Source organism: Syzygium oleosum, unplaced genomic scaffold, assembly GCF_021117445.2.
Source record: "Syzygium oleosum isolate NSW1041296 unplaced genomic scaffold, Sole_v2.1 Sole_v2.13, whole genome shotgun sequence".
In the NCBI taxonomy this organism is placed as follows: Eukaryota; Viridiplantae; Streptophyta; class Magnoliopsida; order Myrtales; family Myrtaceae; genus Syzygium; species Syzygium oleosum.
Genome location: NW_026607497.1, coordinates 595,925 through 623,790, shown reverse-complemented (window position 1 = coordinate 623,790; position 27,866 = coordinate 595,925). Strand labels below are relative to the sequence as shown.

Here is a 27,866-nt window from a genome sequence, read left to right as displayed (position 1 = left end):
TGCTGGAAACAATTTCCTGGGACGGTGTAATGTAATCGCGGGAAGATGAAGGTCGAGAACAAGAGATCTCTGCTTCTGCTATAAACGTGGTTTCGGACGCTTCTTTTGGGCTTGTGTTCTGAGGAAAGACGGCTGCGTTACCTCCTATTTATAAGTGGACAACTCAACCGTGGGGAGAAGCAGCCAACGGAAGCTATTTCACAAGCAAGGACATGAGAGAGATTGGGTCAAAATTTACGGTAACAAGAAAAGAAATGAAGAAATTCAACGGCCATGCATGTACGTGAGTGTTGATCTCATCGATCAGCAAGAGAAGAGCAATCAAAGAGCATGTGGGGGACAACTCCAAGAGGAAAGAGGAGAGAGAGAGAGAGAGAGAGAGAGAGAGAGAGAGAGGAACGCAAGGGTGGACTTGAACAGGCTTCGATCAGGCGAAGAAGAAAGGAAGACATGTCAAACCCGACGACAAGTCAAAGGCAAGACCAGTCAGCCAAATAATAAATAAAGCCAGTGTTTAAGGCTCTAATATTTTTTCTCGGGCATGGGATTCTGGTAACTCGTACTTTTAGCCGCCGATGAAAAGTCAACTGTTAGTCCAAAGGAGAAAGCTGGGAAGTTAAGGTGAGCAATGCATAGCTATACAAAATTTCATGCAATGAAAAATACTTGCGTGAAATTATTTTCGAATTTATGTAGCTAGGTCAATTTGAACTGAGCATTCTTCTTTACGCAAACAGAAAATGACACAAACAATCCCTGAACTTTAGCTTAATATGCAATTTGGTCCTTGAACTTTTAATTTATTCACTGCAGTCTCTGAAATTTAACCCAATGTGTAATGTAATCCCTTAACTTTTAATTTGTTCAATGTCATCCATAAACTTTTGGTACATGTTCGATTCAATCCCTGAATCATATATATGAAAATATTTAATGTAGTCCCTCCATTAATTCAAGTTCAGAGACTACATTGAACATTTTTATATAGTTCAAGGACTAAATTGAACATGTACCAAAAGTTTTAAGGACCAAATTAAAAATTCATGGACCAAATTGCACATTAGGCCAAAGTTCAATGACTGTTTATGTCATTATCCCTCACGTAAACATAGTTGATCTCACGAGATATGTAAGTCATCGATCGGAGATTGAACTCGCAATAATTCATTTTTTGATAAGTAAATAATTACTCTCAATATTCAAACGCACCATTTCTGAACAATGATCAAAGATCTGAAACTATTAGAATAAAAAAAAAAAGAGCTATCATGCGGTCCATATTTCCACCTTCGAAACACCACATATGGAAACTCCAGGTGATATTGATATAATTACCAGAAAATCAAGACGTCATATATTGCCCATATATTAAAATTATAGCAGCTTGATATAGTTCCCAAAAACATTAATAGCATTGAAAATATTGCAGAAGGCTACGATACCAAAGTGCACCAAGCTGTTTTATAGCGCACCTATCTGCCAAGAGATATTCGTCATATGCAGATTGCATACAATATTATAGTCCTTTGACATTTGGGCACCAAAATGCTCTACAATAAATTTGTCTCTCATATATTTTGATGTTATTTCTTTTCCCAAATCTTTTGTATATTGTCAAACTCACTTCATCAAAAGATGAGAATAAAATTAATTAAAGAAAAAATCAAAAGATTCGACTTATAAATTATTGGTAACTATATCAAAACCGCCTGGGAGTTTCCATAGATAGCGTCTCGAAGGTGGAATTAGGATTTCACCGGCGGTGGACCGTACAACAACTCATTAAAAAAAAAAGAAATATATTTTACTACAGAATTTCAGCGAGCGAAGCGATCCTAAGTATATGTGAATGGCAAAGAAGCAATTGGACTCTATTTGTTTCGCACAATTGCAATGAATTTATAACTTTTTTTGGTAATTATCCTCGTAACTTGCGTCCTCTCGCGTCGTCTGCATGATTTCGCCCAGTTGCTCTTAGCCCATAATATAAAGCCCAAAAACTAAAAGCAATCTCTTGTATGGGCTTCTATGTCCTTTACAATTTTTGGGAGGATCTGTTTAAAGCCCAATTTCCTTTAGTTTAATGCAAGTGCCCATGTCTTTAAGATCTTTCTTTTCCAGGTTCATCTTAAACTATATGAGTTGATAATAGTTCAATGCTGAATGAATTTCCATGTAAGCAAAGCGAAAAACTAAGAAGAATTTGTTAACCCAGATATATGCTATATTTTTGTAAAATAGATCATGTAAGTGTGGACCGTGTGGTGTAAAGTAATAGCAAACCGATCACAACATGTGTGATCAACCGTTATAAAGACTTGCTATTCTTTAATTAATTTCAACTAAACATAAAATTCGATAAATGATACTATCTTAAAAGCCCTTGATTTTGGTGGAAGACAACCTTTTGTTTGGAACGATATAATTAATGTACAATTGGGCTCCGTTTGTTTCGATGAATAAGCTAGATTGCAACATGGTGCAGAAGAAATAGTCTGTGTGTTTGAGGTGGTGGTGAGCAACGAAGAAGAGGAGGGTCTCGAGGGTATAGAGGCTGCACTGCTTGGAGCGGTAGGCAGTCTCGGCGGCGTGGGGGAAGGAGAAGTCAGAACCGAACCGGAATTCATCGCCAACGTGGAGGATCTTGTCGAGGTCGCCATGCGTGGTGAAGTCACGGAGGGCAAAGAGAGGGTCCATTGGTGGAGTAGGAGACAACAATTGAGAGAAGGTGCATAGTGTCTAGAGAACTCATTTATATTTAACGAAAAACCAAAGCCCGAATCCATTTCATGATTTGTGTATGGCCTGGGCCGGACTTTCACCATCACTTTCACCCCTCGTCCATAACCTGATCCCTAACTCAACAAGCCGGTCCATGAAGCCATCCATTCTTCAAAGGCAACAATATAGGGAGAAAAAAATGCTAAAAATGAATCTCAATACGAGTTGAGTATAGGTCGGATCGGGTATGGATCGAGAAATTTATATTGTAAATAAATGGGTCAAAACGAGTTAAATTGATCAATTGGATTGGACCGTATATGACTCAACTCGAATCCTACTTGACCGATCAATTTGACGAGCCTAGCCCAAGTGGTTAAATTACGTACTCTCTATGTGCTTTAAGCTTCTTGGACACATGCTCCGACCAAGCATCCTCTAACATCTAACAACAACATGTCGTAATGTCTTCTACATCGAATTGGACCACATCCCTACATTGAAACCAAGTGGGCTCGACAAGTTTCAGTGACAAAACGCAGAATGTTAATATTTTGTAGACAAGGTAGACAAATTTAATGAAAGAGCATCCACGATTTAATAAATATGGATAGAATAAAATTTATGCACTACATACCGTCCATTACTATAAGATATATTAAGCCCATCCCTTTTTTTTCCCAATATCTATTCATATTGACCTTTCTCTAAAATTTAAGTGCGTGTTTGCATCTGTCGATGTAGTGATTATAGCCACAGTAGAGCAAAATATCTAATCAAAACCCTTATTATCAGAGAAAAATATTTCCTTATTCGCTTAATGTATACATTAAGATATATTTGATGTAATTCGTAATAAGTAGCTAGGTCGTAATTGGTTTGTATAATCATATAGTGTTAGATTATTTCAGCTAATCCCCAGATTGGGTCGAGTATACGTTGGGCCCGCCAATGAAAAGCCGTAATGAAAAAATGTCCCTTGACTCAAGCCCATGTGTTCCTGTCTGGTCATCCATTGGCCCCCCGGACCATCTCTTCCTTTCTATTCCATTTTTCTAATATAATGCAGAAAGTTTTTTCTTCATAATACGGTGTACTAAGTAATAAAAGTTGTGATATTATGAAAAAATAAAACTCGCCTTTTTCTTGGAAATTTTTTAATATTATATCATTTGTTTGCAACACATACATGCAAATTTTGGCCCACCCTGATTACGAGTTAGTCTACTTAATAGGTTAAAATTTTGAAGTGGAAATTTTAAGTAAATATTAACGGTTTGATTAGGATATTTAGGATTAGATACATTGGATAATATCCCGAATCACAAACCTCGTGCCAAATAAGATTTTGACCCAAATAAGAAAAGATTGATATTTTCAGCATACTATCGCCTTCATGCTATCTTAACAACTGGTCAAAAGCATCCAGGGCACTAGTTAACAAGATTTTGTGAAATGCATTATTTCAATAGCAGTTGTTGTTTCGCCGAAAAGTGTTCCCATCAATGAAAGATCTTTCACTGAAATTGATTCTTCAATTTTATAATTAACACAAGTTCAGTGGCTATTCCAAACAGGAGTTTCAATGAATCACAAGGAATGGTGCTTCGTTGGAATTTAATCGGCGACAAAGTATAAAACACTTTGCCAATTTTAATCGATGACAAAGTGCGATGATAAAGATACAATGTCGGAATTTAATTATCAACAAAAATATCTGAACCTACGACTAAAGTATGGGAAGGGAATTGAAAGATATTTAAATTGCAGAAAGTAAAGATAAAAGTAAAGAATATTGAGTTCTGTGATTGATTGAGAGAGTTTTACGTGAATACACTTCAGATATTTATTGCCCAGCAAATTGATAATCGCTTATGAGCGGTTATCATTTGAATATTTGCGTGTAACTTCCTTGCCACAATCCTAGGCTTCATAACTCTCTTATGAACTGTTTTTACTTGAATCATTTAGCGTAACTTCCTTGCCACGATCTCAGACTTCATAACATAATTCTTATCCAAAGCAACTTCAACTGTCTTCAACACTTATTTTGAATATTAATCATGTGGTTAAACTATTATCAATTAATCGCCATTGTATATCGATAGTAGTGTTTAGTCACTGGTTTTTCTGATTACTAGATAATCACTGACGAATCGTCTTTGCATAATAACACTTAGTCATCGATATAATTGTTACTCAGTAACATTGGAATCAATCATCAACTAATCACTACCGCTTATCGATAGCAACATCTTGGTCATCAATATCTAGAAATCGATCGGCATTTTCCTCTTGCCAATAGTTCTATCCATAATCGACCAAACCCTACTCCCATTGACTCAGTTTGTCGATTATAGTCAAAAGTTGGTCATTTTTTTGGTGTAAACAATTGTCAAAGGGTGATATGAATGTGTAAAGTTCTTATATAGAAGGGAATTAGTCTCGCGTGATCGAGGAGTGATGATTTTTGAGATGTTGCTTGTGGACAAATTCAGTGGTCTTAGATGGCCTATTAGAGATACACCGGCTAGAAATCATCAGTCTTGCCGCCCAGAAGATCAAATTATCCGCCACAAGTTTCCTTCCGTGCTCATCTTACCTTTAACTCAAAACACTCTATCATGTCCATCATACTTTTTATAAAATATCGGATCAATTGCCTGAGGGAAATGTGTTTTCCAGAGGGCCAACTTGATCGTTTGTCAGGTGCTACATCTTGCACCATGTATTAGAAACTTGGACGCGTTAGACCTGAGGGTGTCGATCTTCTTCTTACTGAGTCTCTGTCGTCTTCTTCTAAAGCTGTATCTCAAAAACTTTGTTCATGGAGGTCAAGATGCGAGACCCCACATCTCTCTCTCTCTCTCTCTCTCTCTCTCTCTCTCTCTCTCTCTCTCTCTCTCTCTCTATTACAGAGTCGAACTGCGATGTGGGAACATGATTATCTGAGCTCCCCAGCCCCACACAAAACTCATTGACTTTTTCTCTGTTTTTGTCGGGGATTGCATGCATGCACAATGCCAATAGAAACAAATACACGTGAAACCAAAACTAAGAAATGGAAGTCGTAAAAAGAAAAGAAGAGGAACATCAGTTGAACAAGAAGGGTTCCTACCATGCATAGTTTTCTTGGAGCATGTAGCCTTCCCATGTTGAGCGTAACTTGACTTTTGCAAATTTTATATTGTTATTTGCAATTCAATACGGTTCGAATGAGCACAGAGCAGGTTCGTTAGGGTCCTACACACGGTAGTTGGCAGTTTTTTCAGGTGGAGTCGGTTGGTCTTCGAATCATTGAGTCAATTTTGCGAAGATCGACACTTCTATGTCAAGCATAACCAGTGAAGGTTCCATGATCTATGGGTGTAGAAATTCATTATTAAAAGCACAACGGGCCAAGTGGAGACTACTTTCGTTGATGCAAAAGATAAGAAATTCGGCTTTTTTGGCAGGCATATGGCCACTTGACCTTGATTTTTCATGACAAAAATATTGCAATCAAATGTTACGGTCCTCTGGGTTCCTTTCTTCTGCACATGATGGACGGTAATCATTACCCAATTGCAATATCTATTCGTTTTTGCAGAAGACGGCAGCCGAATATTTTCAGATAACAAAGTAAAACCCTAAATCAACACAACCCATCATGTCGTATCATGGAGGGGAATATAAATGATTGAAAGAAATAAAAGAATTTCATGCAGCATATACTTTACATCAGTATGATGAAGTAAACTAAAGAACATGCACAACCTGCACTCGAGAAAAAAAGAAGAGAATCCGCTATTTATTATATATACCAACTAGCAGCAACTACCTTACATTGATTACACATGAAGTCAGGTTATGAGTGGAGCATATCTCTCAACCCCAATTGATAATGATGGGTGTTGACTGTTGGAAGGTTTGGGAGCCAGAAATCAGATCAGCAACATATAACTGCCAGCAGAGGGACTTTGTTATAGGGGTGAGCGGTTTCAAGTTCCTCATAGGTCCTACCTAGAATCTGAAACTTACCATTGGGTACAGATTCCTCATTTTTTGGAATCTAGAACCTGGAACCTATCCTATTACAGGTTTCAGGATCAGTTCCAGGTTCCAACAGGTTCTTTTTTTTATTTTATTTTTAGTTAATCAAAACGAAAATGAACATTCATAAAAAAGAATACAAAAGACTAGTTATTGAAAAGTCACATTTTTCTTAAAAGAAAGGGGATAGAAAGATAAATGGCAATTGTTGGGATGCAATACATATGACTTTAAATTCCAAGGTAAGATGCCACATTTTTCTCAACAAAAAGTACAAAACATACTCCCCTCCAAGCTCCTCCAAAGTAGAAAATTTTTTGTTTTTGGTCATCAAAGTAAGTTGCTCCTCCAAGCTCCTCCACCACCTGCAATACTGAAAGGAAACAGTAAAGATGAAGCTAGAAAAGTTAATTTACATGGAATAGGCACATGACCAGGGCCGGTGATCCTCCAATTATGCTTATAAGGATTTCAAGCTTAAAGGATGAGCCAACTGCTCCAAGAACCTCCAACTCCGTATGCCGAAGTAATGATATAAAACTAGAACAACCTCGCTTTCACTCCAAATCACCTTCCTCTGAATGGAACTTTCCCAACGAAATGACTCAAAGACACATGTCCTAATATATTCCTTTTAAACTCTCGCTACACTGTGAATACATCCAAAGCAAATGTATTCCTTTTACTTGAGTTTTTCATAGGTAACTTCATATAAATTTTACTGCGAATTTCATAGCAAGTAGAAAATAGGATTCGTGCCATACAGAAAAACAACGCAGTCGCTTCCTACATTTTCCAATCGCGCGAAAGAGCGTGATCTTGACTGAATATCGAAACCGAATGACTAGAATTTCGAGTTCGGAACAGCTTCGTCATCCATTCATCGTCGTTCCTCGTCTCATTTCTACTAGGCGATGAATCCAAATGAATGTGCACACAAGAGCACGATTTCACGCAGCTCAGGCACGATCGTCGTGACTGAATTCGATCGATCGATGCTAAAGATGAACTGAAGCAATGGCGGGAATTCAAAGAGAGAAGGCGTGAATGGCAAGGGGTTGTTCGAAGACGTTACGTACCAGAGCGACGGAGCTTCAGAGGAGGAAGACGGTGGCGAGCCCGAATAATTTGAGCGAATCCGCCTGGGGAGATCACAGGACCTGCGGCGAAGAAGGCGAAGCGAGGCCGAAGTGGGAGAGAACCGCAGAAGCGGAAGCGGGAGCGAGGAGCGAGGAGCGAGGCAGAAGCGGAAGCGGGAGCGAGCTTGGAGGGACAATGATGGAGGATCGGGTGATTTAAGAGGAGAAGCAAGCATTTGGGAATTAGGGTTTCTAAATACTAAATATGTAGTTTATGTTTTAACCTTTAGGGATCTGATTCCTGGTCCTAGTTCTTGGTTCCAATTCCGGTTCCAGGTTCCTATAGGAACCGGGAACCGGAATCGGAACAGCCGGTTCCTAAAAATGGGGAACTGAGAACCGAACCCTCTGTCCATGGAACCTGGAACCGAACCGGACCCACCGGGTCCGGTTTTCCGATTCGCGATTCTACCCTGGAACCGCGCTTACCCCTACTTTGTTAATCAACATGAACATAAGCTAGTTAGACGAGACGAGGAGAACTTGAGATTACAATAAGGTGGGGGTTGACAATAATGGAGATACCAAATCTTTGAGGGTAGCAAAAAATAATTAAAGAGTGAAAAGCATGTGAGGCGCCATGTGGACAGGTGAGTCCATGAGTATTATGCGTGCAAGAGGGCACAAAATCTTTGCACATGAAGGGCGGCTTCTGCAGCATCCTTGTGGAAGCAAAACGATCGCCTTCTTATAATTATCATATACATGTATGGCTATTTCACTGGACTTATACAAGTACATATCTCTCTTCATACCGTCCATAAATTTGATTATCATCAGCCGCCCCACCGATCTTTGTTGTTTTAGTGGTACCATAACCCAAGTTTTGTCATATCATATTCCGAACCTATTGGTCATCCGTGAGGCGCGGCCGAGCGTCCTAGGATCGCCATAGCAAGAAATAGATGGTTCGGTAAAAAAATAGACGGAATTTATGTACCTGTTTTGCAATCCATCGTCTCTGGATGCGGAAATGACGATGAACAGGTGCTGGAGCTCTTCTCCCCTATAACCCCCGGAGTCCCTAGCGCTATGAGACCGCCTCAGCCCTCACAAGTACCGTCTGTGAGGTTTGAGAGTGTTTGAGAGAGAGTTGGGATAGAGGAGGGACCTCCAGCTCTATTTATAAAGTTTCCAGCCATGCTCTCTCATAACGGGCCGGGCTCAACTCGGCCCACACAAGTTAAGCCCATATCAGACTGATTAAGATTTCTTATATCCAACATTATTAGACCAAGCCCGTAAACGGTTAATTACAATCTTAATTAATATAGCCCACATACAGGAAAATTCTTATAGAACCTTGACTTTTTGAACTAATGTAAGCGTAATCTTTCTTCTTACACAAGCTCTGTTGGAATCAAGATGTGTATATCCATGTAACCACCTGTGAGTATACATGTCAGAAGCCTTTTTGTAATGATAGTGTATGATCTAAGTGATCGAAACTGATAAAATCGGATGGTGCTGTGAATATTTTCCATATATATGTTTATACCGTTGGCTAATGATTTATATAGTCTATGATTTATTTTCGCAAGTAGCCTCTAAATTATGAGATATCTTGATTCAGTATGATAAGCCACATACATATATGCTTTAACAAAATGGATGGATATGAATTAAAGTCCTATATCATGTGAAATCTCCCACTTATAATGGATCATGGGTTCATCATTATCATCCCCTGCGCAATAATATCGACCCACTACAACAGGCGGCTCAACAACACTGTCTCATACATGTCACGTGTATGCTCGAGCAAACGGCCTTCGATCCCACGTGATCTGCATCGACCATGTATTAATGTATGTACACTGCCCAGTGCTTTCAAAAGCATGCTCGTTGGTCTTGGTCCTCTTCAGTATGGAAAAGCATTATCGAGTGATTAAGCTGCTACGGATAGATATGGTTGATGACCATGATTTTTAAGCACATGACGAGGATCTTTTTGAAAATGGTCTCTCTGGAATTTTGTAAGAAGAAGCGAACAGATATTATATATAAGAAGTGGGACGCAAATAATGATGGATGTATTCTACTGATCATTAAGAAAATGTAAAGATGTAGCTATCATGTGAAACTATCACGGAATGGGTTTTACAAGACTTTTTCCCTCTTTATATATTGATTCAACTCTACTTGTATATGAGATCATTACAATTTTGTCAAAACACTTTTATCTATGATTCATAACGATGCACATCGTTTGATTTAGGATACAGTATGTACATATATGAATGTGAAAATTCGTCATCAACCTCTTAGACATAGCAAAAGCCAAAAAAAAAAAAAATACACGCCTTCTTAAAGTTAGGATACCTCAACATATATAAACTCGTTGGCTAAGAAGGAACACTTAAACGTTACACCTACTTGTTCTTTATTCGCACTTAATTATGTAAGAAAAATTTATTTGATTCAAGTGGGGACAAGATAAAAAAAGAAGAAAAGAAATAGGGATCAATCAGTGAGTGCATCCTTTGCCTTTTAGTTGAGAGAGGCGTACACAATTTCTTGAGGATGTTGCTTTTCCTAATCTCTCGTGATGATAAAATATAAAACGAAATATTTTCACCTTTCGGAGCGGCTCGGACTCATCCCATGACACTAAATCAATTATTATAAAGATGCCTCATAATAAGCATGGAAGGAGGGACACATCACTTAGCTCGTAAGCGGAAGATTATAGTCCCGTTTCATTTAGTGTCCCACAAATTTAAGCTATTTTTATTGATCGTCGGTCGGTAAAGGAGAACGGGGACCCAAGGGATCTCTATCGCCAAAGGAGATGAGAAAATGACGATTGGAGATGATTATCTCCCCAGGCGGTGTAGACCCTTTTTGAAGGGCTTAATCATCATCATCAAAGTATGTTTAGTTGCTTAGCTATGCCAAATGAGTTATCAAAGCTCCTCAAGTGGCAAGCTAAACAGTGATCAGACTCTATCTATTATCTGCTCAAGCTACCAAAATGAGTTAGTTCTCATTGACAAATGGTTTCCAAATGAAGATTGGAAGAGTCCTAAGTGCGAAATTGCATCGAGCCGGGGGAAAGACGGTGGTCGTGTCGATAACTGAGGAAGCTTCTCATGTTCTTGTTACTCTTTCTTCACGGTGTGTCCATTTCTTCTCTGTTCTTTTCCTCTTTCTCTTTCTCTTTCCCGGGGGGTGGGGTTTCATTTAATTTAACACGTGGTCTTCCCCCTCCCATTGTTTTTCTGAGGTGGACCCTCATTTCCGGTTCGCCTCTCTCCCCCTATATATATGCCCAACTCTCTCCTCTTCACTCCTCACTCCCTCTCTCTCTCTCTCTATCTCAAATCCTCCATGACCAACCAAAAGCAGTCGATATAACTTCGAACCCAACCAAAGACTCATCTTTCTTCTACCCAATTCGTGCACTCTCATCAAAGGCATGGCTCCAACTGCAGCAACCACATGGTTCTCTCCTCCAATCCCATCCAAGTCTTCTTCTTCTTCGCTTTCAGTTGAATTGGACTTGCACGGGCCCAGCAAAAAGCCCAGAAGAATCACTTGCTCTCTCCAAACGCCCCCCAAGCTCCTCCTCCCCAAGAAACCATTGACAGTCCAACCGTCAAGAACCGCCGTTGCCGCTCCTCCCTCCACTTCAAAACCTCATGGCAAAGAGACTCCGGTGCAATGGAACTTGTTGCAGAAATTCGCGTCCGCAGCCTTAGACGCCGTCGAGAACGCCCTCGTCTCCCACGAGCTCGAGCAGCCCCTCCCCAAGACGTCAGACCCACGGGTCCAAATCTCCGGCAACTTTGCCCCGGTGCCCGAGCAGCCCGTCTGCCACTCGCTTCCTGTGGCTGGCAAGATCCCTGATTGCATCCAAGGCGTGTACGTGCGGAACGGGGCCAACCCGCTCTATCAGCCAGTTGCCGGCCACCACTTGTTCGACGGCGACGGCATGATCCACGCCGTCCATCTTGCTGATGGCTCTGCCAGCTACGCCTGCCGCTTCACCAAGACACACCGCTTTGTCCAGGAGCAGGCCCTCGGCCGTCCAATCTTCCCCAAAGCCATCGGCGAGCTCCATGGCCACTTCGGCATCGCCAGGCTCCTTCTCTTCTATGCTCGCGGTGCTTGCGGCCTCCTCGACCATGGCCATGGCATCGGTGTTGCCAACGCGGGCCTTGTGTACTTCAATGGCTGCCTGCTCGCCATGTCGGAGGATGACATGCCCTACCATGTCCGCATCACCGCTGCCAGTGACCTTGACACCATCGGCCGCTACGACTTCGGCAGCCAGCTGGACTCCATGATGATCGCCCACCCAAAGCTCGACCCTGTCTCAGGCGAGCTCTTCGCCCTCAGCTACGACGTTGTCCAGAAGCCCTACCTCAACTACTTCCGCTTCTCGCCAGACGGGAGGAAGTCACTGGATATTGAGATTCCCCTCGCGGAGCCGACAATGATGCACGACTTCGCGATCACTGAGCAGTTCGTGGTGATCCCAGACCAGCAGGTGGTGTTCAAGCTGAACGAGATGGTCCGCGGCGGATCTCCAGTGATCTACAACAAAGCCAAAACGTCGAGGTTTGGAATCATGGACAAGTACGCGGACGACGCATCCGGAATCCGGTGGATCGACGTGCCGGATTGCTTCTGCTTCCACCTCTGGAACGCCTGGGAAGAGCCGGAGAGCGACGAAGTCGTCGTGATCGGCTCGTGCATGACGCCACCAGACTCAATCTTCAACGAGCAGGACGAGAGCCTGAAGAGCGTGTTGTCCGAGATCAGGCTCAATCTGAAGACTGGCGAGTCGATGCGGCGTCCGATCATAAGCGACGAGAGCGAGCAAGTGAACCTGGAGGCGGGAATGGTGAACCGGAACAGGCTCGGGAGGAAAACCCAGTTCGCGTACCTGGCCCTGGCCGAGCCATGGCCGAAGGTGTCGGGGTTCGCGAAGGTGGACCTCGCGACGGGGCAGGTCCGCAAGTTCATGTACGGGGAGCAGAGGTACGGAGGCGAGCCCCTGTTCCTGCCGAGGGAGGCGAGTTCAGGGAGCGGAGAGGACGACGGATACGTGTTGGCGTTCGTGCACGACGAGAAGGAGTGGAGGTCGGAGCTACAGATCGTGAACGCCGTGACTCTGGAGCTGGAGGTGACAGTCCAGCTCCCGTCGCGAGTCCCCTACGGGTTCCACGGCACGTTCATCAGCGCCAAGGATTTGGCGCAGCAGGCTTGAGATCGAATTAAGATCAAAGGAGGATTTCACAGAGGGATGATTTGCATATACGTCCCCGGGAATCTTCCTCACACACAGTCACGGAGTAACATCCATCTACTTTGTGGACGTTCTTCGAAACTTTGTCTTTTTCAAAATGGGTGAGAGTGAGAGATTTTGAGGAACCGAGCTCGTAGCTTTGAGAGTAGTTTTGGTAGGACTGAGAGCTCAGCTGGTTTCTGCTTATTCTCTCGCTTCTCTGTTCTTGTCTCTGCTTTCGTGTATGTGTGTAACAATAACAACGTTTACAGGCACATTACCATATTTGTACATCTGTTTCATGACTCTGTCTCTCGGTCTTGCTCTTATACTCTGTTCTGCTCTCCTCTCATTTCTTAGCTTGTATATTCCCAGATTTCATCATTATTGCTAGCTAAGCCTTTGGTTATTTTTCTCATTGCGCTATTATTTTGCTTTCGGGATTTATCTCTCTGCCTCAAAGAGGAGAAAATAATTGTATCTGTTGCACAATCAATTGCGAAGAAGAGTATGCGATGCTCGTGTCAATATTGAATATGTCACTGGACACTGATCGTTACTAAAAGACTAATTTCGTGAGTGAGAGCAAAAACATTGATTTGATGGAAATAACCTATTTCTGAATTCTTTTATTCACATTTCACCGACCATGGGTGGGTATTCATAGCATTGTGGGACCTATATGGAGATTGATTTTCAGTTTTAACTCATGAAATAATGTGATATACACTTATTGAGAAGTTGATATTGATTGCCTATAATAAATAGTTAACTTTCAGTATATAGCCTTGATTTTAAACCAATTTCGTGCGTCCATATTTTTGTTTTTAAGCAAAACTCCTTCGTTGTGGGTACGACTTACTCATAGCCTTTTCTTTTACATAGCTCATCTCACTCACATCTTCTAACTCATTATTTGGTCGTGGGAAAATATAATGGCCTTGCATGGTTTAGATGCACTCTTCATTGTGTTTGTCCCATAAAATATCTTCTGAATACATTGAGGATTATGCCAAATGGAAGATGCCAATCAAACTTTTCTTGATCTGGACAAAAGTATGGTGAACTAACCCATCATGTTCCAATGAAAAAAGGAAAGGCGTTTAGCTCCCTATGTTTCCATGCTAAGACAGATCCTCCACACATGCAAAAACAGCCCGACAGTCACCAAATTTTGTCTGATTTATCGAAAACAGAGGAATGAAATCGCTGCACGTACTATTGCCAATTAGATTAATCATACTAATACCTTGATTACACTAATTGATCATGACATGGGGCATCTAATGAATTCCTGTTGTTGGAGTGTGGTTCATACTCCTTATTGACTGGAAGATACAGGGATCTAACTGGACGTAGTCCTAATTTAAAAATGAATCGGGTTAAAAATCTCGTGTATCGATTTCTTTTTCTTATATTTACTTTTTATGCTTTGTGATAATGTACCGAATCCTAACACCTGTAAGATTTAATGCCTACTTTCGCAGATGACGTATTATATAGATGAAGATTGGGACAGGCATTTGATTTGAAGTATTAAGAAGGGCGAGCAAAGCGGGATTGGCGGGCATTCCAAAATGTTGGGTTTCATCAACTGCCAATGGGAAAGCGCAATGTCCTCCTCATACGAGCCAACAGCGGAGTGGATTGATGGGTGGCATCGTGTTTTTCTTTTTGGAAAAGATTGATTTGACCCAGTAACTGTCCCCTCTTTCTTTTTTCCTCTTTTCTTACTAAAAGTAAACATGGGTTTGGGTCCACTTTGAAGATCGTCTTTGTGGCTATATCACATAGTGAATCGTATTCTGTATGAATCTTGATGACCAACTCAATTTACCAAATGATATGGTAAAATTATAGATCAGTGTAAAAAGTAGGTGAGCCATATTCAAGCCCAAATAAGAAACCACCACATCACTTTATAAGCGAGTTTCTTGTATTAATATCTCAAGTATTATTTTTCGACATGCGCCTCGCTCCTTGGAAAACTTTAAGAATACCCCCTTCTTTTATTATCGACCATCTTGATGTATCGCTTTCAAAATGGTTTTAGATGGGTTACTTTTTGAAATAATCTTGATGTGATTGAATTTTTAACGCAACACGTGTTACAATCCTTTTGGCCTAATCGTAACGATGAATAGTTAACTTTGAAAATCTATTCCACCAAACAAAAAGAGATTCTTTTCCTTTCTTTCGATTCAATGGACCAACATCCATTTCTTGATTTTCTCTCTTTTTCCTCGAAAAAGTGGTCTAGAGAACGTAATTATGCGCCCAAGTGATTGATGGTAAACAAGCTATGCATCAAAAGATCATTCTATTACAAATATAATGCACCTCGCTTTGTACTTGTCCTTTTCTTGGGGGGATCTCAAAGATTGTAACTTCACTCTGTGGTGATCAACACTGGGCATTTGAGAGTCGATTCCAAAGGGTCGATCATCTTCAGCCATCCACAGATTCTTCCTCACCACTCACCATGAAACTTCTTTTGCTCAGAACCCACATCCTTCAAGTTGCATCCTCGTGGGGTCAATACCAACACTTAAGGCTTCCATTAATGGGGAGGTTCCTAGAAGATATTGAGAGGTTTGGTGTCTGGTTGGTGAAGTTGAGGAATGACCTGCATAATTCTTTAAACCAAAAGTGGAATATCCCTCTCCATCCAAGCCAGCAATCGCCATCACCCACTTCCCTAATATAGCGGTAGGTGGTTAATGGTGGCCCCTTCTTTTTTGGTTTTGTAATCTTGGTAGCAACAAGTGTTGTTGTTCCTTTTCTAGTGAAGTTCTGTAGCATTCTTACAGGTGTAACCGGACATCGTTGTTATGTTCCGAGGAAACAGTGTACCACAGCTCCTTCTTTTCTTCCACTTTGTGTTGGTTTGCTTAGATCGTTCATGTGTGCTTGATCGAAAGATGGAGAGACGACAGCTATCCCAATGCTTCTTCCACCTTTTTCTTAAGAAAAGACAAGATCAGAAGAAATTTGTGAGAAAAGTACCTCTTAAAGAACTGGAAAGGCGTTTGACATTGGTGTTTCTGCTGCTAATCCGAGTATCCTAGACCCTAGGGTTTTACTTTGCACGTATAGCATATGATAAACATGGATAATCATAACTTGAGCACGACCAACTAAGAGATGTGGCAAAATCCAAATATAGTCATATTCAGATGAATAACTTGTCAAAATTCGGGAAAAAGTTACTTCAAAAATATATGATTTCCTAGATCATCTAGTAAATACGCGCTTTTTAGCTTTAACTTTCTAAGCATGTTGATTTATACATATCGAATGTACAGAATCTACTTGATCAACCGAATCCAGAGGTATAAAATCTCAAACTTCTCTCTTTTTGTATACTCCAAAACTCTTTCTAACTCTCTTTAGAATGAGAAATTCCCGTGGCAACCACGTGAAAGATCAAAACTTTTATGAAGAAAATGGGAACCCAAATCCAAAAGAAAGCTGTATAATGATACATATAAAACGGGGGAGGAGGGGAGGAGGAGGGGTAGATGCATCTTGTGGTGCTCAAATTGGCAGGTGTCCACACACATTCAATTATTAAAGGAGACTTCTAGGTTGATTTTGGTTGGATAATTGCCTAGGTTGTCCACGTGCGATTCAATAGGTTCAAAAGCAACAGGAGGGGAAAGAGGAAGAGGGAGAGGAAATACAACATAAAATATATAAAAGGGAACGAAACGATCGACGAGGCTAAACAATCCATGGACCGTGACGAGCCAGATGATGCAATATATGCAGATAAAAATGAATAAAAGATAAAATAAGGCGATTATTCATCAATCAATCTGCTATAAGAAGTGCAAAAAACCAATCAACCTACTCAAACCAACCAATTCGCCATGTTTCCTAAGAGCTTAAACAAACAAGCTTTGAGCTTTTCGAACGATTTGCATGCCAATTGAGAAGCATCATCTGTCTGCACTTCACTGGTCCAAGCTACAGATGGATTTTCCTTTCCACACAAGTAATTGTTTTTGAAGGTCCGACACCTACAAATACCAAGCTCTGTAACCTAAGCTAGTGTCCCTTCGTGCAAGTGAAGAGGTGAGTCTCCATTGGTTCGCATGGAGTTCACTAAATATGGTAGGAAGATCTATTTGCCTTGACGCTACTGGATTCCTGAAAAGTTTCCCAAGCACAGCTGGTTTTACCCAATAATCACCCAACACGAGTGACATAATTAACATATATTACTCTCCACACAAGAGAGTGACAATCTTTATAGGATTAATACCACGAAAAATCTCAAATTAATACGCCTGTGATAAATTTACCTCAAACTAATTTTTTGACCACCAAAAACCCCAAACTGGTACATTTATGAAAAATTTACCCTCTGTTAATTTCCGTTAGATTGGATCAATACATCAAAAAATCACAAATTGGTACACATGTGACAAACAGAGGATAAAACCTAAAATTAATATATCGTGTCATTTAACAAAGTAATTTAACAGTAAAATTTAACAAAAACTAACAGAGGGTAAATTTGTCACAGGTGTATCAGTTTAGGGTTTTTGGTGGTCAAAAAATTAGTTTAGGGTAAATTTGTCACAGATCTACTAGTTTAGGGTTTTTTGTAGTATTAACCCATCTTTATATATACCAGTTGTGACGTATGCCTCTTGAAAGATGATGATTATTAGGGTGCGTTAGTTTCACGAAAGATGAGTGATTTAGAAAATATTTTCCTAAAAATGATTGCTTTTATCTTTAATAAATATAAATGAACGAAAAATATTTTCATCGTCCATGAAAATATTTGGACGTAAATTATTGGCGATAATAAAAATATTTTTTATCGACTAATTATTTAAAGCGATATAGGCGATCATTTTTATGAAAATACTTTCCAAATCATTCATTTTTCACGAAATAAACAAAGCACTAGTATCTACTTTTTTAGCCCAATGATATTTGCATGCAACAAAATATCAAATTCTCCCATTTTCTTCCACACTCAACATTTCTCTTCTAACATACAAAATTGGAATATTTCGACTTGATCAGTCTGCATAGGTTCGCCCTAGTCACCACATTGATATGTGGATCACAGACATTAACCCCCGTGGTGATGCAGCAGAAACTTGGATAAACACGAATAGTCTAATCCGCTTACACAATCGCTTTTTTGAATCTTCAAAATTATTACAACCCCGTAACATGGTTAATATGAATATGAAACGCTATGACTTGAAAACGGTGAACCACTAAACTATCCTTAGGTTGTTAACGAACATATTTGTCTTTTTTTTACTAGGAAACCACTTTCGCGTGTAGAATCTCAAGCAGGCGAGCAAAAAGACTCGCGGGTCACTTGATAATATGTGAAATTGAATTGATGTCGTACGCCTAAATCACGACCACGCACCACACAAATTACCGAGTCAATGTTATGGACTCGCTTACACTAAACCTTGCAAACTCAGAAGGAATCACAATGCTCAACATCTACCCAACGGAGTGTTGCCTCCGTGGCCGGGCGCTTCTTCGACCGCACAGCCGGTGCGAGTTCGAATCCCTCCCAAGGCAATGCCCTGATCACATCTGAGCGTGGGGGAGGTGGTAACCTCACGCTGTTGGAAGGAGTTTATCCGCCACAACCGACGCAAATAAGGAGTAAGGACGGTGCAAATTTCCCTCTCCGTTATCAAGAAAAAGAAAATAGGGGTTCCTTTCGTTTCCTCTAAGAGTATTCTTCATGAACTTCCAACAGGAATATGGAAAAGTCTTTGGCCGGATTTGCGGGGAATTTAGGTCGTTTGAACAAAAGTTGTGATCTGAAAAGAGAGGAGCATGGACACCCACGCCTTACCCACTAGAACTGGTGGCCAGGAATCTCCCCAGAATTTCAGGTGAATGTAAGCAACTTCCAGGAACTTAATCCGCAGGTTCTACTCTCTCACAAAGGAACATTGGTTTTTCAAGCAATGGTAGGTCAACGTTTGCCTCCATCCGTCACCCAAGGGCTTCGTCAATCTGATCTTTATCATCAGAGAAACCAAGTAGAAAGGTGGGCAGAATAATTGGAAAATCATGAAAACCATATGAGCGAACATAAGCAATTTTGGCGCTGCAATGGACCACTTTCCTGAAGACGACGAAGTTGATAGATCAGTGATGTTTGACTACGAAAGAGGTCGTTGAACAGGTTTCCCAAGAAGCTACAGAGAAAATGCGCCGCTGACGCTCCTCTTGCACTCCTTCTAGAGACTAAATTGGATCCTAGTCTCGGAAAGAAACAAGAATGGATTAATCAAGTTAACCATTGAACAGGCAACTGCATATTTTCCAGGCAATGTACCAAAAGAAAACAATACAATATGCGCTCCGCCATTTTCGCCCACAACTGAAGTTGGCCCACGAACCCACAAACTACGTTGGGCAGCTGCTTTCCATCAATCCAATCTGCAGCACACTCAAAAACATAAAGAGTTGCTGGATCAACCACAGAAGGTAGCTGCTGACTTGCCGACCCTCCACAGGTAAAATGACAAAGGGAGTTGGATCAACAGTTCGAATCCAACAAACGAGTAGCAACATGGAACCTAATTCAGAGGTGGAGTACTACAAATATGATTATTATACGTCATAGCGTGTAGTGTCTGAGCTCTCGACTTCCTTCAGCAGGACATATATGCTGCAGGAACTTCTAGCACTAAGAAAATGACTGTTCTGGCTCACCAATTCTTTACCATCAAACAAATGATCGAGGCGCAAGAGCCACCTAGAAGCATTTATATAACAGGGACAGCAATATATGTCTGCCCAAGAGAAGGAGAAGTTACATCAAGCATTTATGACACATAATAAAGAGCAGAATCTAACAAGTTCAAAGTGAATTGGAACGATTTTGTATTTCATAACAAGCACAGACCTCTGCAATTTCCGCAATAGAACAGCAGCATAGCACTAGAAACAGATAGAAGCAGCTCAAAAAATGGACAATGCACATGTTTCTCACGTGAATTCAAAGTAAAGACATGTTTTTTACATCATAAAATATTAAAAATTGATTAACTAGACACTATGAATGCACTCCGAAACTGAATTATCCACTGAATCTGTGCATCTGACAGTTGGATAGGCATTGAAACACCTTTCTGTACATCTGATGCATCTCAAATTGTGAAAATACTGTGGCACAAGCCTCTGACCTCATCTTAAGTATAGGTTTTCCATTGCCAAGATTATAATTTCAGTACAAACACCATGGTAAATCGTCAATTGATCCCCATGCCCAAAAAAAATCTAATAACACTAAAAATCGTAACGGAAAATTGCATTGACTATATTTGAACGGCAACCGCCATGCTGGAAAGAGATTTTTGGACTATACTGATTGATTCCTGAAGGAAATCCTTCAATGGTCTTGAAGAATTGCAGCATTAGCTACATCATACCAACAAAGGACATAAGCTACACGTAACCCTTCAATCTTCCTCCATGGGCACTTCAGGAATGTCAAATCTGTCTTCATCAATGGTCTTATTAATCACCGATACTGGGGTAGGTATTCAAAAGTCAAGGAAGAACAGAATTCTAAATAGTCATCACAAACGCCATGGCCAAGGAGACAGTTTTGTAACAAAACATAAACTCTCAGTCATGTACCTAGCTAATTTTATTGGCTATCACATATGAATCAAGTTCAATAAGGAGAAAACGGCAAAACTATCACCAATATCATCATAGATCACACCACGAGAAAATAAAAGGGAAAAATGGAAAAAAGAAGGGCTTCATCCAACAAGAAGGATATATATCATCATAGGGTCATCTTTCTCTCCACGATTGCGACTATTGATCAACTCCCTACTGATTTCAGGAGTAACCTGCAGTCAAAGGATCAAAATGATCAACTACACCGTGCTTTGGTTGAAGACAACCTTTTTTTTTTTTGGTCGTGGAAGACAACCTATTAAAGCGCTAGAAGAAGTTCTTACCAAATAATGTCTCTGCTTTTCAAGCAGCCTCCTCAGGTTATCTTTATCTTCCTTCCGCAGTTCATTTTTGTACCTGCATTTTTAACAATACAATGTCGAACGCAGAAAGAAGATAGAGACAACTTACAGGGATAAACAACATGACAACCACAGAATACCCAAATATTGCCAGACTTGTCATCTCTATTAAGAACTAAAACCACAGCAAAACTAACCCTCCCTCCCCCCCCCTCTCTCTCTCTCTCTCTCTCTCTCTCTCTCTCTCTCTCTCTCTCTCTCTCTCTCTCTCTCTGTGTTTACTATGTTTGTCATGCACATGGACAAGTGTCTGCTCTTGCACAAGTGAGTGTGAGGTGTGATTCTTCAGGTGCAGGTGCTGGTGTCAGTAATGATTTAAGAACAAGCCCAACAAAGAGAAGTAGAGGAGTATACACAGAATGTCCCCCCAACCAAAGGACGACAAAGACGATAACAGGTTAATCTTATAAGGCATCTAAAGAAAGTGTTGCGAAAGCCAAGCGATCGAACAATAAATTTGACAGAACAAGAAAATAAATTGGACACCAGAGTTACATGGTTCGGTCATGTCGACCCACGTCCACGGGGAGAGCAGTACAGAATTTCACTATAGATCAAGCAATACAACGGAGATTACAGCCACACTCAAGTCACTCAAACACTCTAAGTGTTTCCCAAGCCCCAATTACACCCAATAACTCACGCAGTACTTAGCCTCGCAATTCCTCACGAAATAATCTCTCAATCTCACAAAGGAATTACACACAAATCTTAACACAAGATTTTCACGACTTGAACACTCGAATTCTTGGATGTAATTTGCCGAAGAAAGACCCACGATTGCCAAGCACTCATTTAAACAGCGCTTCACTACTCCATCATCTACTGGCCGAGTTCAAGTATATATATTTCCGAAGGGACATCCATTGGCCGAATTCAATAAGGAATACAAATCCGTGAGACACGGTCAACCCAAAGTCCAAGTTGGACTTTCCTCAATTTCCTAATCTCCTTAGCCAAATCCAATAAAGCAGAGAATAATTCCGTATATTTTATTTCTTCTTTCTCTGATCCATTGTTGACCGAGTCAATGTCTATCTCAATGTCCACGTTGGCCTTTCTGATGGACTTTCCTATTTCAAGCCATAGACTCCAATGTAGAAAAGGAAACCACTTGGCCGAAGAGTCTAAGTAACAATTCGGTCAACAAGTCACGGGTCCGGTTTCTTTCACAAGATTAATAATTAATCTAGGGTTGGGTTTCGTCTATCAGGCTCAAACTCGAGACATATTTTAATAGAAAGAACTGGACAACAATGTATAAGAACAAACAGCCATACTCACCTTTGGACAAAGGCAAGAAGTGACTGGTGCCATATGACGGGCATTATCCTCGAGTCATCCAAGAATCTCATAAAATGAGCAACCAAAGCATCGACAACACGGTATGGCAATCCATATTTCTTGTCAAGGAGAAGCTTTATAAAATAACTGCAACAAGATACAGAACAGGTAAATCTTGAAATGTGATAAAAAATTATTGGAGCTCCCAAGAAAAACTAATCCACAAAAGCATTTCATGAACTTTTCCACTTCTACATATCTTTAACACATAGAGACATTCTGCATATCAGAACAATAAATTTAGTTCCACAGAGTGCGATGACGGCTCGTTCTTCTTTGACCAAGCAAGAAAATCTGAGATAATTTCAACAACAGTAACACAGGTAATAACTAAAGAAGATCGGCCTAAAGGTGATTCTCCTCAAATATACCAACTCCGAAAAGTTTTAACTTTCGAGCATATCTAGTGTATTTGCTAGTAACAACCGCAATTTCAACCAGGTCCTTCATTATTAAAAAGAACCAAGGCAATTACATATCCTGCCTGCTCAATCTACTCAATAAATTATGAAGTATATCAAGCATCTACTAGCACGAAATTGGATAAGGAAGACATGAAGCCCTTGTAGTAACACATCTACTTTCTCCACCATTCTGACCTCACAACATTCTGAGATCAGCTTTAAAAAATGGTTGAACAAGTCATATAACAGCTTTTTTATTAATCAACCACATAATTAATGACCCAGACATGCAGAGAGAGGATGGTCCAGGGATATGGCACATTTGGGTGGACTAATGGCAGCGCAGAAAACTAATGGAGCACGATTTGATCGACAACCTCACTAGTTGAAACTTTTACATCTACATCAAGTTCGATCTTTTAGTTAGAGCTCGACATGTTCATAAGTCAACATACCTGAGATTCTGGCTCAACTACTACTAACTCAATGTGCTATTAGAAAAGCAAGTCTATCTTGAAAGACACGGATGTTAAGTGAAATGGATCCAAGAGCTCGAGAGCTTGTGGATGTCTCACCGGATCAAGTACTGCTATATTAGAACTTTGACTAAAATATCATCAAGTGTTATTTTACGGATAGAGTTACAGATCTGAGTATAATATACATAAGCTCAGATTACATTCATTAACCATGTTTCATGCATTCAGCTATTTAAACAAGGGGAAAACTGTACCTCGTGGTGCCAGAATAATCCATCTCTGCGAGTTTCAATAGAGCAACACTGCAAATCCAATTAAAGGTTTAGTCAGACCTAACACCTAAAAGAACAAGTGAAAGTGCTAAAATAAGAGCGCGTTGAGTTTTAAGAGACTAGCAACTAAAGGAGTGCACATTTTACAAACACGTAGACTATCCGCACAGATATACCTTACAAGAAGATAGAACAATATACCCGTACAGTTTAGATTCAAATGGAAGAACGTGCGAACCCTTGAAGAGACATGGTCACCAACTTTAACTACGAGGATCATTTACCAAACAACTAACTGTGCAAATGTTCTTCCCCTTACTCCAGCATATCAGAGTTGAAAATTTCCATGCAGAATTGTTGGGAGGGGAAGAAGATCAAATAGAATAACCCATCCTTAGAACTCCAATAGAGGTCACCACTGATGATAGCCTATAATTCCAAAATAAGCAATTGCACCATGAAACATGACCATGCTACAAAACAGCCTTTACAAGTCTGATAAAAAATGCCACAACCAAAATACTCATTTGCTTGTGCAGTGTGTGGCAGTTGGCGGACACTTTGGCATTCTCATTCCCAACAACATACTATATAAGTACATCGCCACTAGCCATGATGTTACACAAATTATAATAGTCAAATACCTTGAATGAAGCATTGGGATAGACACTTTCTGAAGTATGCTCCCCAAAATGACAGCTTCTCTTAGACTACATGTCCCTGACTGCACAAGTTATTCCTTTGTCAGTGAAGAATGGTGTTTGACGCAAAATAGGCGAAGCATGATGAAGGACTCTCTATTAATATATTATAGAAAAATAATAAAGAACTCTATCTCTATAGCAAGTAGCAACATTGTCAATAGAGCGAGCAAGCAGTACATGCAATAATGCTTAGAGAGTGAGTCAAAACTGACTTCAATGAATTAATTACATTAGAACACAAGTAAGCTTTGGTAGAATATTAAGCAAACGTAAAAACCAAGGAAAAAGCCGAGGATGGGGACATGAGTGAGAGATTCTATCATCACATACCTCACACAATGGAAACAATATTCCCTTGTTGAATGCAGCAGGTTTGTAGAGGGACTTCTTTAGAGATTGAAATAAAGCAAAATGCAGTCTCTTATTCTTCCGGATGTCTTCCCTCACTCGAGGAAGCAAGACGAGCTTGTAAAACCGCTCTGCCTTCCTAGCACCCAAATTGGAAGCAAAAATTCTGGTGGCCTGATACATGGCATTCGGGGACCATTTCTCGGGCTCAGTGAGGTAAAGAACCTCCTCCCACATCTGTGTCGAGGGGATGTGCTTAAAAGCTTTAGGCATCTTTCCTGCTGTATATTTGCTAAGGTACTCACCAACTCTGCACATTGTGTAAGCAGCATTCATCCATCTCGTCCCTTGCGAGACCCCGCATACATAGTCACGGTACAGATTCAAAATAAACGAAATCTAGGCGCGTGATTAGTTACCCCTTATACAAATTGATGATGGAGTTATCCAACTTAGGTAGCGGTCGAGCTTCTGCAGCATCGAAACAACTCTTTAGAACCAAACATACTCAATTAAGTCGGTGATTCGTCGAACACAGAACAAATTACAGAAATTGAAAAGAACCTGAAGCAACGGTGGCATCCTTTTCCTTAATTTTCTCGACAATAAGGTCAGCGAGCGTGCGTTGGGGACCGGCACCCTTCGTCAAGAAAGCCTCGAGCAGCTTCTCGTCGTCTTCGTCAATCTCCTCCTAAGGAAATCCAAAGGGATCAAATTTTCCCAACATTCAAGTTCGAATTTTTTTACGATGAAAAAGAAGCAAGCAGAATTCGCATCGAACGCACATCATAACTGCCGAACTGACTCTGAGTCTCGGAGAAACCAGCGAAATCGTCGACGTCCTCCTCCTCCTCTCCTTCCGCAAACTGGCCCTGACCTTCCAAGAACTTCCGGGAGAAGCTAGGGTTGTGCTGCTCATCGGCCTCGTCCTGGACCTCCTTCTGCTGAAGCAGAGCCTCCTTCAATATCTTCGAGCTTATGCCGGAGGATATGAGCTTCTCCTCTTTCTGGTGCTTCTTCGCGGGCTTCGACTGCTTCTTCGACGAGACGACGGTTTCGTTGTCGTCGTCGCCGGCGAGAAAGGGTTGTGGATTCTGATGCCTCGCTCTCTTCTTGGCCATCGCAGGAGGAGGAAGGAGGAGGTGTGTCGGTGGTCGGAGCTGGTTTCTGGAGCAGAACAATGGTGGCAACGGACGCAGAAGAAAACCCTAAACCCCAACTGGGATTGGTGGCGCATGATATTTGGGTTGGGCTCACGTTCATGGGCCTTTTTTTGTTGGGTTTATGGAGGGAATAGTACGAGATGCGACGAAAATTTGAGAAAAGTACCAAAAAAGTCATAAACCTATTGTATTTGTATCAATTCAGTCATAAATCTTTCAATTGGACCAAATTAGTCCTAAACCTTTTCACATTTGTACCAATTCAATCCATCCAGCCAATTTAGGCTGGAAATCGTTAACGTAGACATTTTAAATAATTTTTCGAATTTTTTATTTTTTATTTTTATTTTCCCTTTTCTTTCTTTTCTTTTTTCCTTTCCATTTTTTTTTCTTTCCTTCCTCTTCCCTCCACCGGTCGCCAGCCTCCACGGTGACCGGCAGAGGCCGCCAGCAGCCAGTGAGGGCGAGGGCCAGGATGCCCTTGCCGACCACAGGGGAGGCCCACCTTTGGCGAGGGCCGACGAAAGTTGGGATGCCCTCGCCCTCTCCAGCCACTGGTGGCCTCTGCCAGTCATCGTGGAGGCTGGCGACCGACGAAGGGAAGAGGAAGGAAAGGAAAAAAGAAAAAGAAAGAAAAGGGAAAATAAAATAAAAATTCAAAAATTTATTTAAAAATATCTACGTCAGCGTCGGTTGTGCCGCGTAAGACCGCCGGCATCCATGTCAGCGATTTTCAGCTTAAATTGACCAGACAGACTGAATTGGTACCAATATAAAAAAGTTTAGGACTATATTAATCCAATTGAAAGGTTTATGATTGAATTGGTACCAATGCAATAGGTTTAGGATTTTTTTGGTACTTTTCCCATGAAAATTTAGAGCGTGAATAATAACCATTATGCTCTCAAGCTCAAGAAATAATTTTGTTTATTTCTATTCCGTGGACAAACTTCTGAGCAGAAAGTAGTAATTGATAACGACACAAAATTTCTATTCTCAATAGCGGTGATAGCATTGATGTAGAATTCATACATCGACGAGCAATGATGACGGGCAGTCAACAACGACGAGGGCGAGCTCTGAGACGAATTGTTATTTATGTTTCCATTCCAAAAATAGAAAAGTTTCAAATTCTTATTTTTATTTCAAACCTATTTCTGAGCTAAAAATTTTTTCCACAAAATGAAAAATGAAATTGTTTTGTGAAACTAATTTTTATTCCAAATCTATTTCCAAGAACAGAAGAATAAAATAATAAAAAAAACAGAATGGCAAGTAGAATTTCTCTTTCTTTTTAAATTTGTCTCTTTTCGTTTTTCTTTCTTTAAATGAAAACCCTAAACTTGATTTTCTTTTATACTATCTAGGAAAAGTGACGGTAACAAAATTACAAGCCATGCTCGCACTCACATAAGCTAACACATGACCAGAATTTAGCAATTATTATAATGTAGAAAAAGAAAAATGACCTTTTTAACCCGCTATTACCTCTACACGACGGGCCGTGGCTGTCGTAAACCAAAGTCACTACGAACATGGGGACCTTTCAAAAATTTTACAGACATCAAGTTTGAATCGCAATTTACGGTCTTCATGCACATATTGTCTTCCCAGTTAGCTCATGAAAGTGTGAAGGAAAAAATTGGAGTTGGACAGTATCAGCCACCGAAGCATCGTCCTGTTCTTTGTTTGGGCCACTTCCATGTGCGGTGTCCGGATAATATATGATTATCAAAAACATAATCAACATCTAACGGCACGTAGTAATGTTCTCTCAAGAGTTAAAGATCGGCCATTGTCAGTGCCGTCAAGCGTACAAATTGAAACGAAGTAACGAAACCACTTTCCCATGATTGTATCAGTAGCCCAAGCGACACGGAGAATGTCCATTGGATAATGAAACAATCTGCAAGACTGCTTACGGTCATTTAAGATTCAACTTTCTTATCTTCTGTCCGTACTTTTCTTTG

The 27,866-nt window shown here is 40.6% G+C and overlaps 2 protein-coding genes across 2 annotated transcripts; one reads left to right on the top strand and one right to left on the bottom strand.

Annotated features, from left to right (window-relative positions):
- The first annotated feature begins 11,190 nt into the window (after positions 1 to 11,190).
- On the top strand, positions 11,191 to 13,434 carry LOC115681302 (9-cis-epoxycarotenoid dioxygenase NCED1, chloroplastic-like). The gene has a single exon (XM_030605215.2). It carries the CDS (start codon positions 11,311 to 11,313, stop codon positions 13,105 to 13,107), a length of 1,797 nt encoding a protein of 598 aa, XP_030461075.1. The 5' UTR covers positions 11,191 to 11,310; the 3' UTR covers positions 13,108 to 13,434.
- A 6,665-nt stretch (positions 13,435 to 20,099) lies between these two features.
- On the bottom strand, positions 20,100 to 26,138 carry LOC115681283 (bystin). The gene is made up of 10 exons (XM_030605183.2): positions 25,519 to 26,138; positions 25,298 to 25,424; positions 25,153 to 25,204; positions 24,716 to 25,043; positions 24,326 to 24,405; positions 23,664 to 23,711; positions 22,467 to 22,613; positions 21,105 to 21,177; positions 20,921 to 20,993; positions 20,100 to 20,671 (listed from the first exon to the last, which is right to left on the bottom strand). The coding sequence occupies exons 1-10, from the start codon at positions 25,852 to 25,854 to the stop codon at positions 20,592 to 20,594; spliced, it is 1,344 nt and encodes a 447-aa protein (XP_030461043.1). The 5' UTR covers positions 25,855 to 26,138; the 3' UTR covers positions 20,100 to 20,591.
- Between the last annotated feature and the right edge of the window lie 1,728 nt (positions 26,139 to 27,866).

Excerpts from the sequence above, each read along its gene's own strand:
- LOC115681302 (XM_030605215.2), top strand. The coding sequence starts at position 11,311 with ATGGCTCCAACTGCAGCAACCACATGGTTCTCTCCTCCAATCCCATCC.
- LOC115681283 (XM_030605183.2), bottom strand. The coding sequence starts at position 25,854 with ATGGCCAAGAAGAGAGCGAGGCATCAGAATCCACAACCCTTTCTCGCC. Across the intron at positions 25,425-25,518 it reads GTCAGTTCGGCAGTTATGAT|GAGGAGATTGACGAAGACGA; the intron begins GTGCGTTCGATG and ends GGATTTCCTTAG. Across the intron at positions 20,672-20,920 it reads AGATGACCCTATGATGATAT|CTACCCCAGTATCGGTGATT; the intron begins ATATCCTTCTTG and ends ACTTTTGAATAC.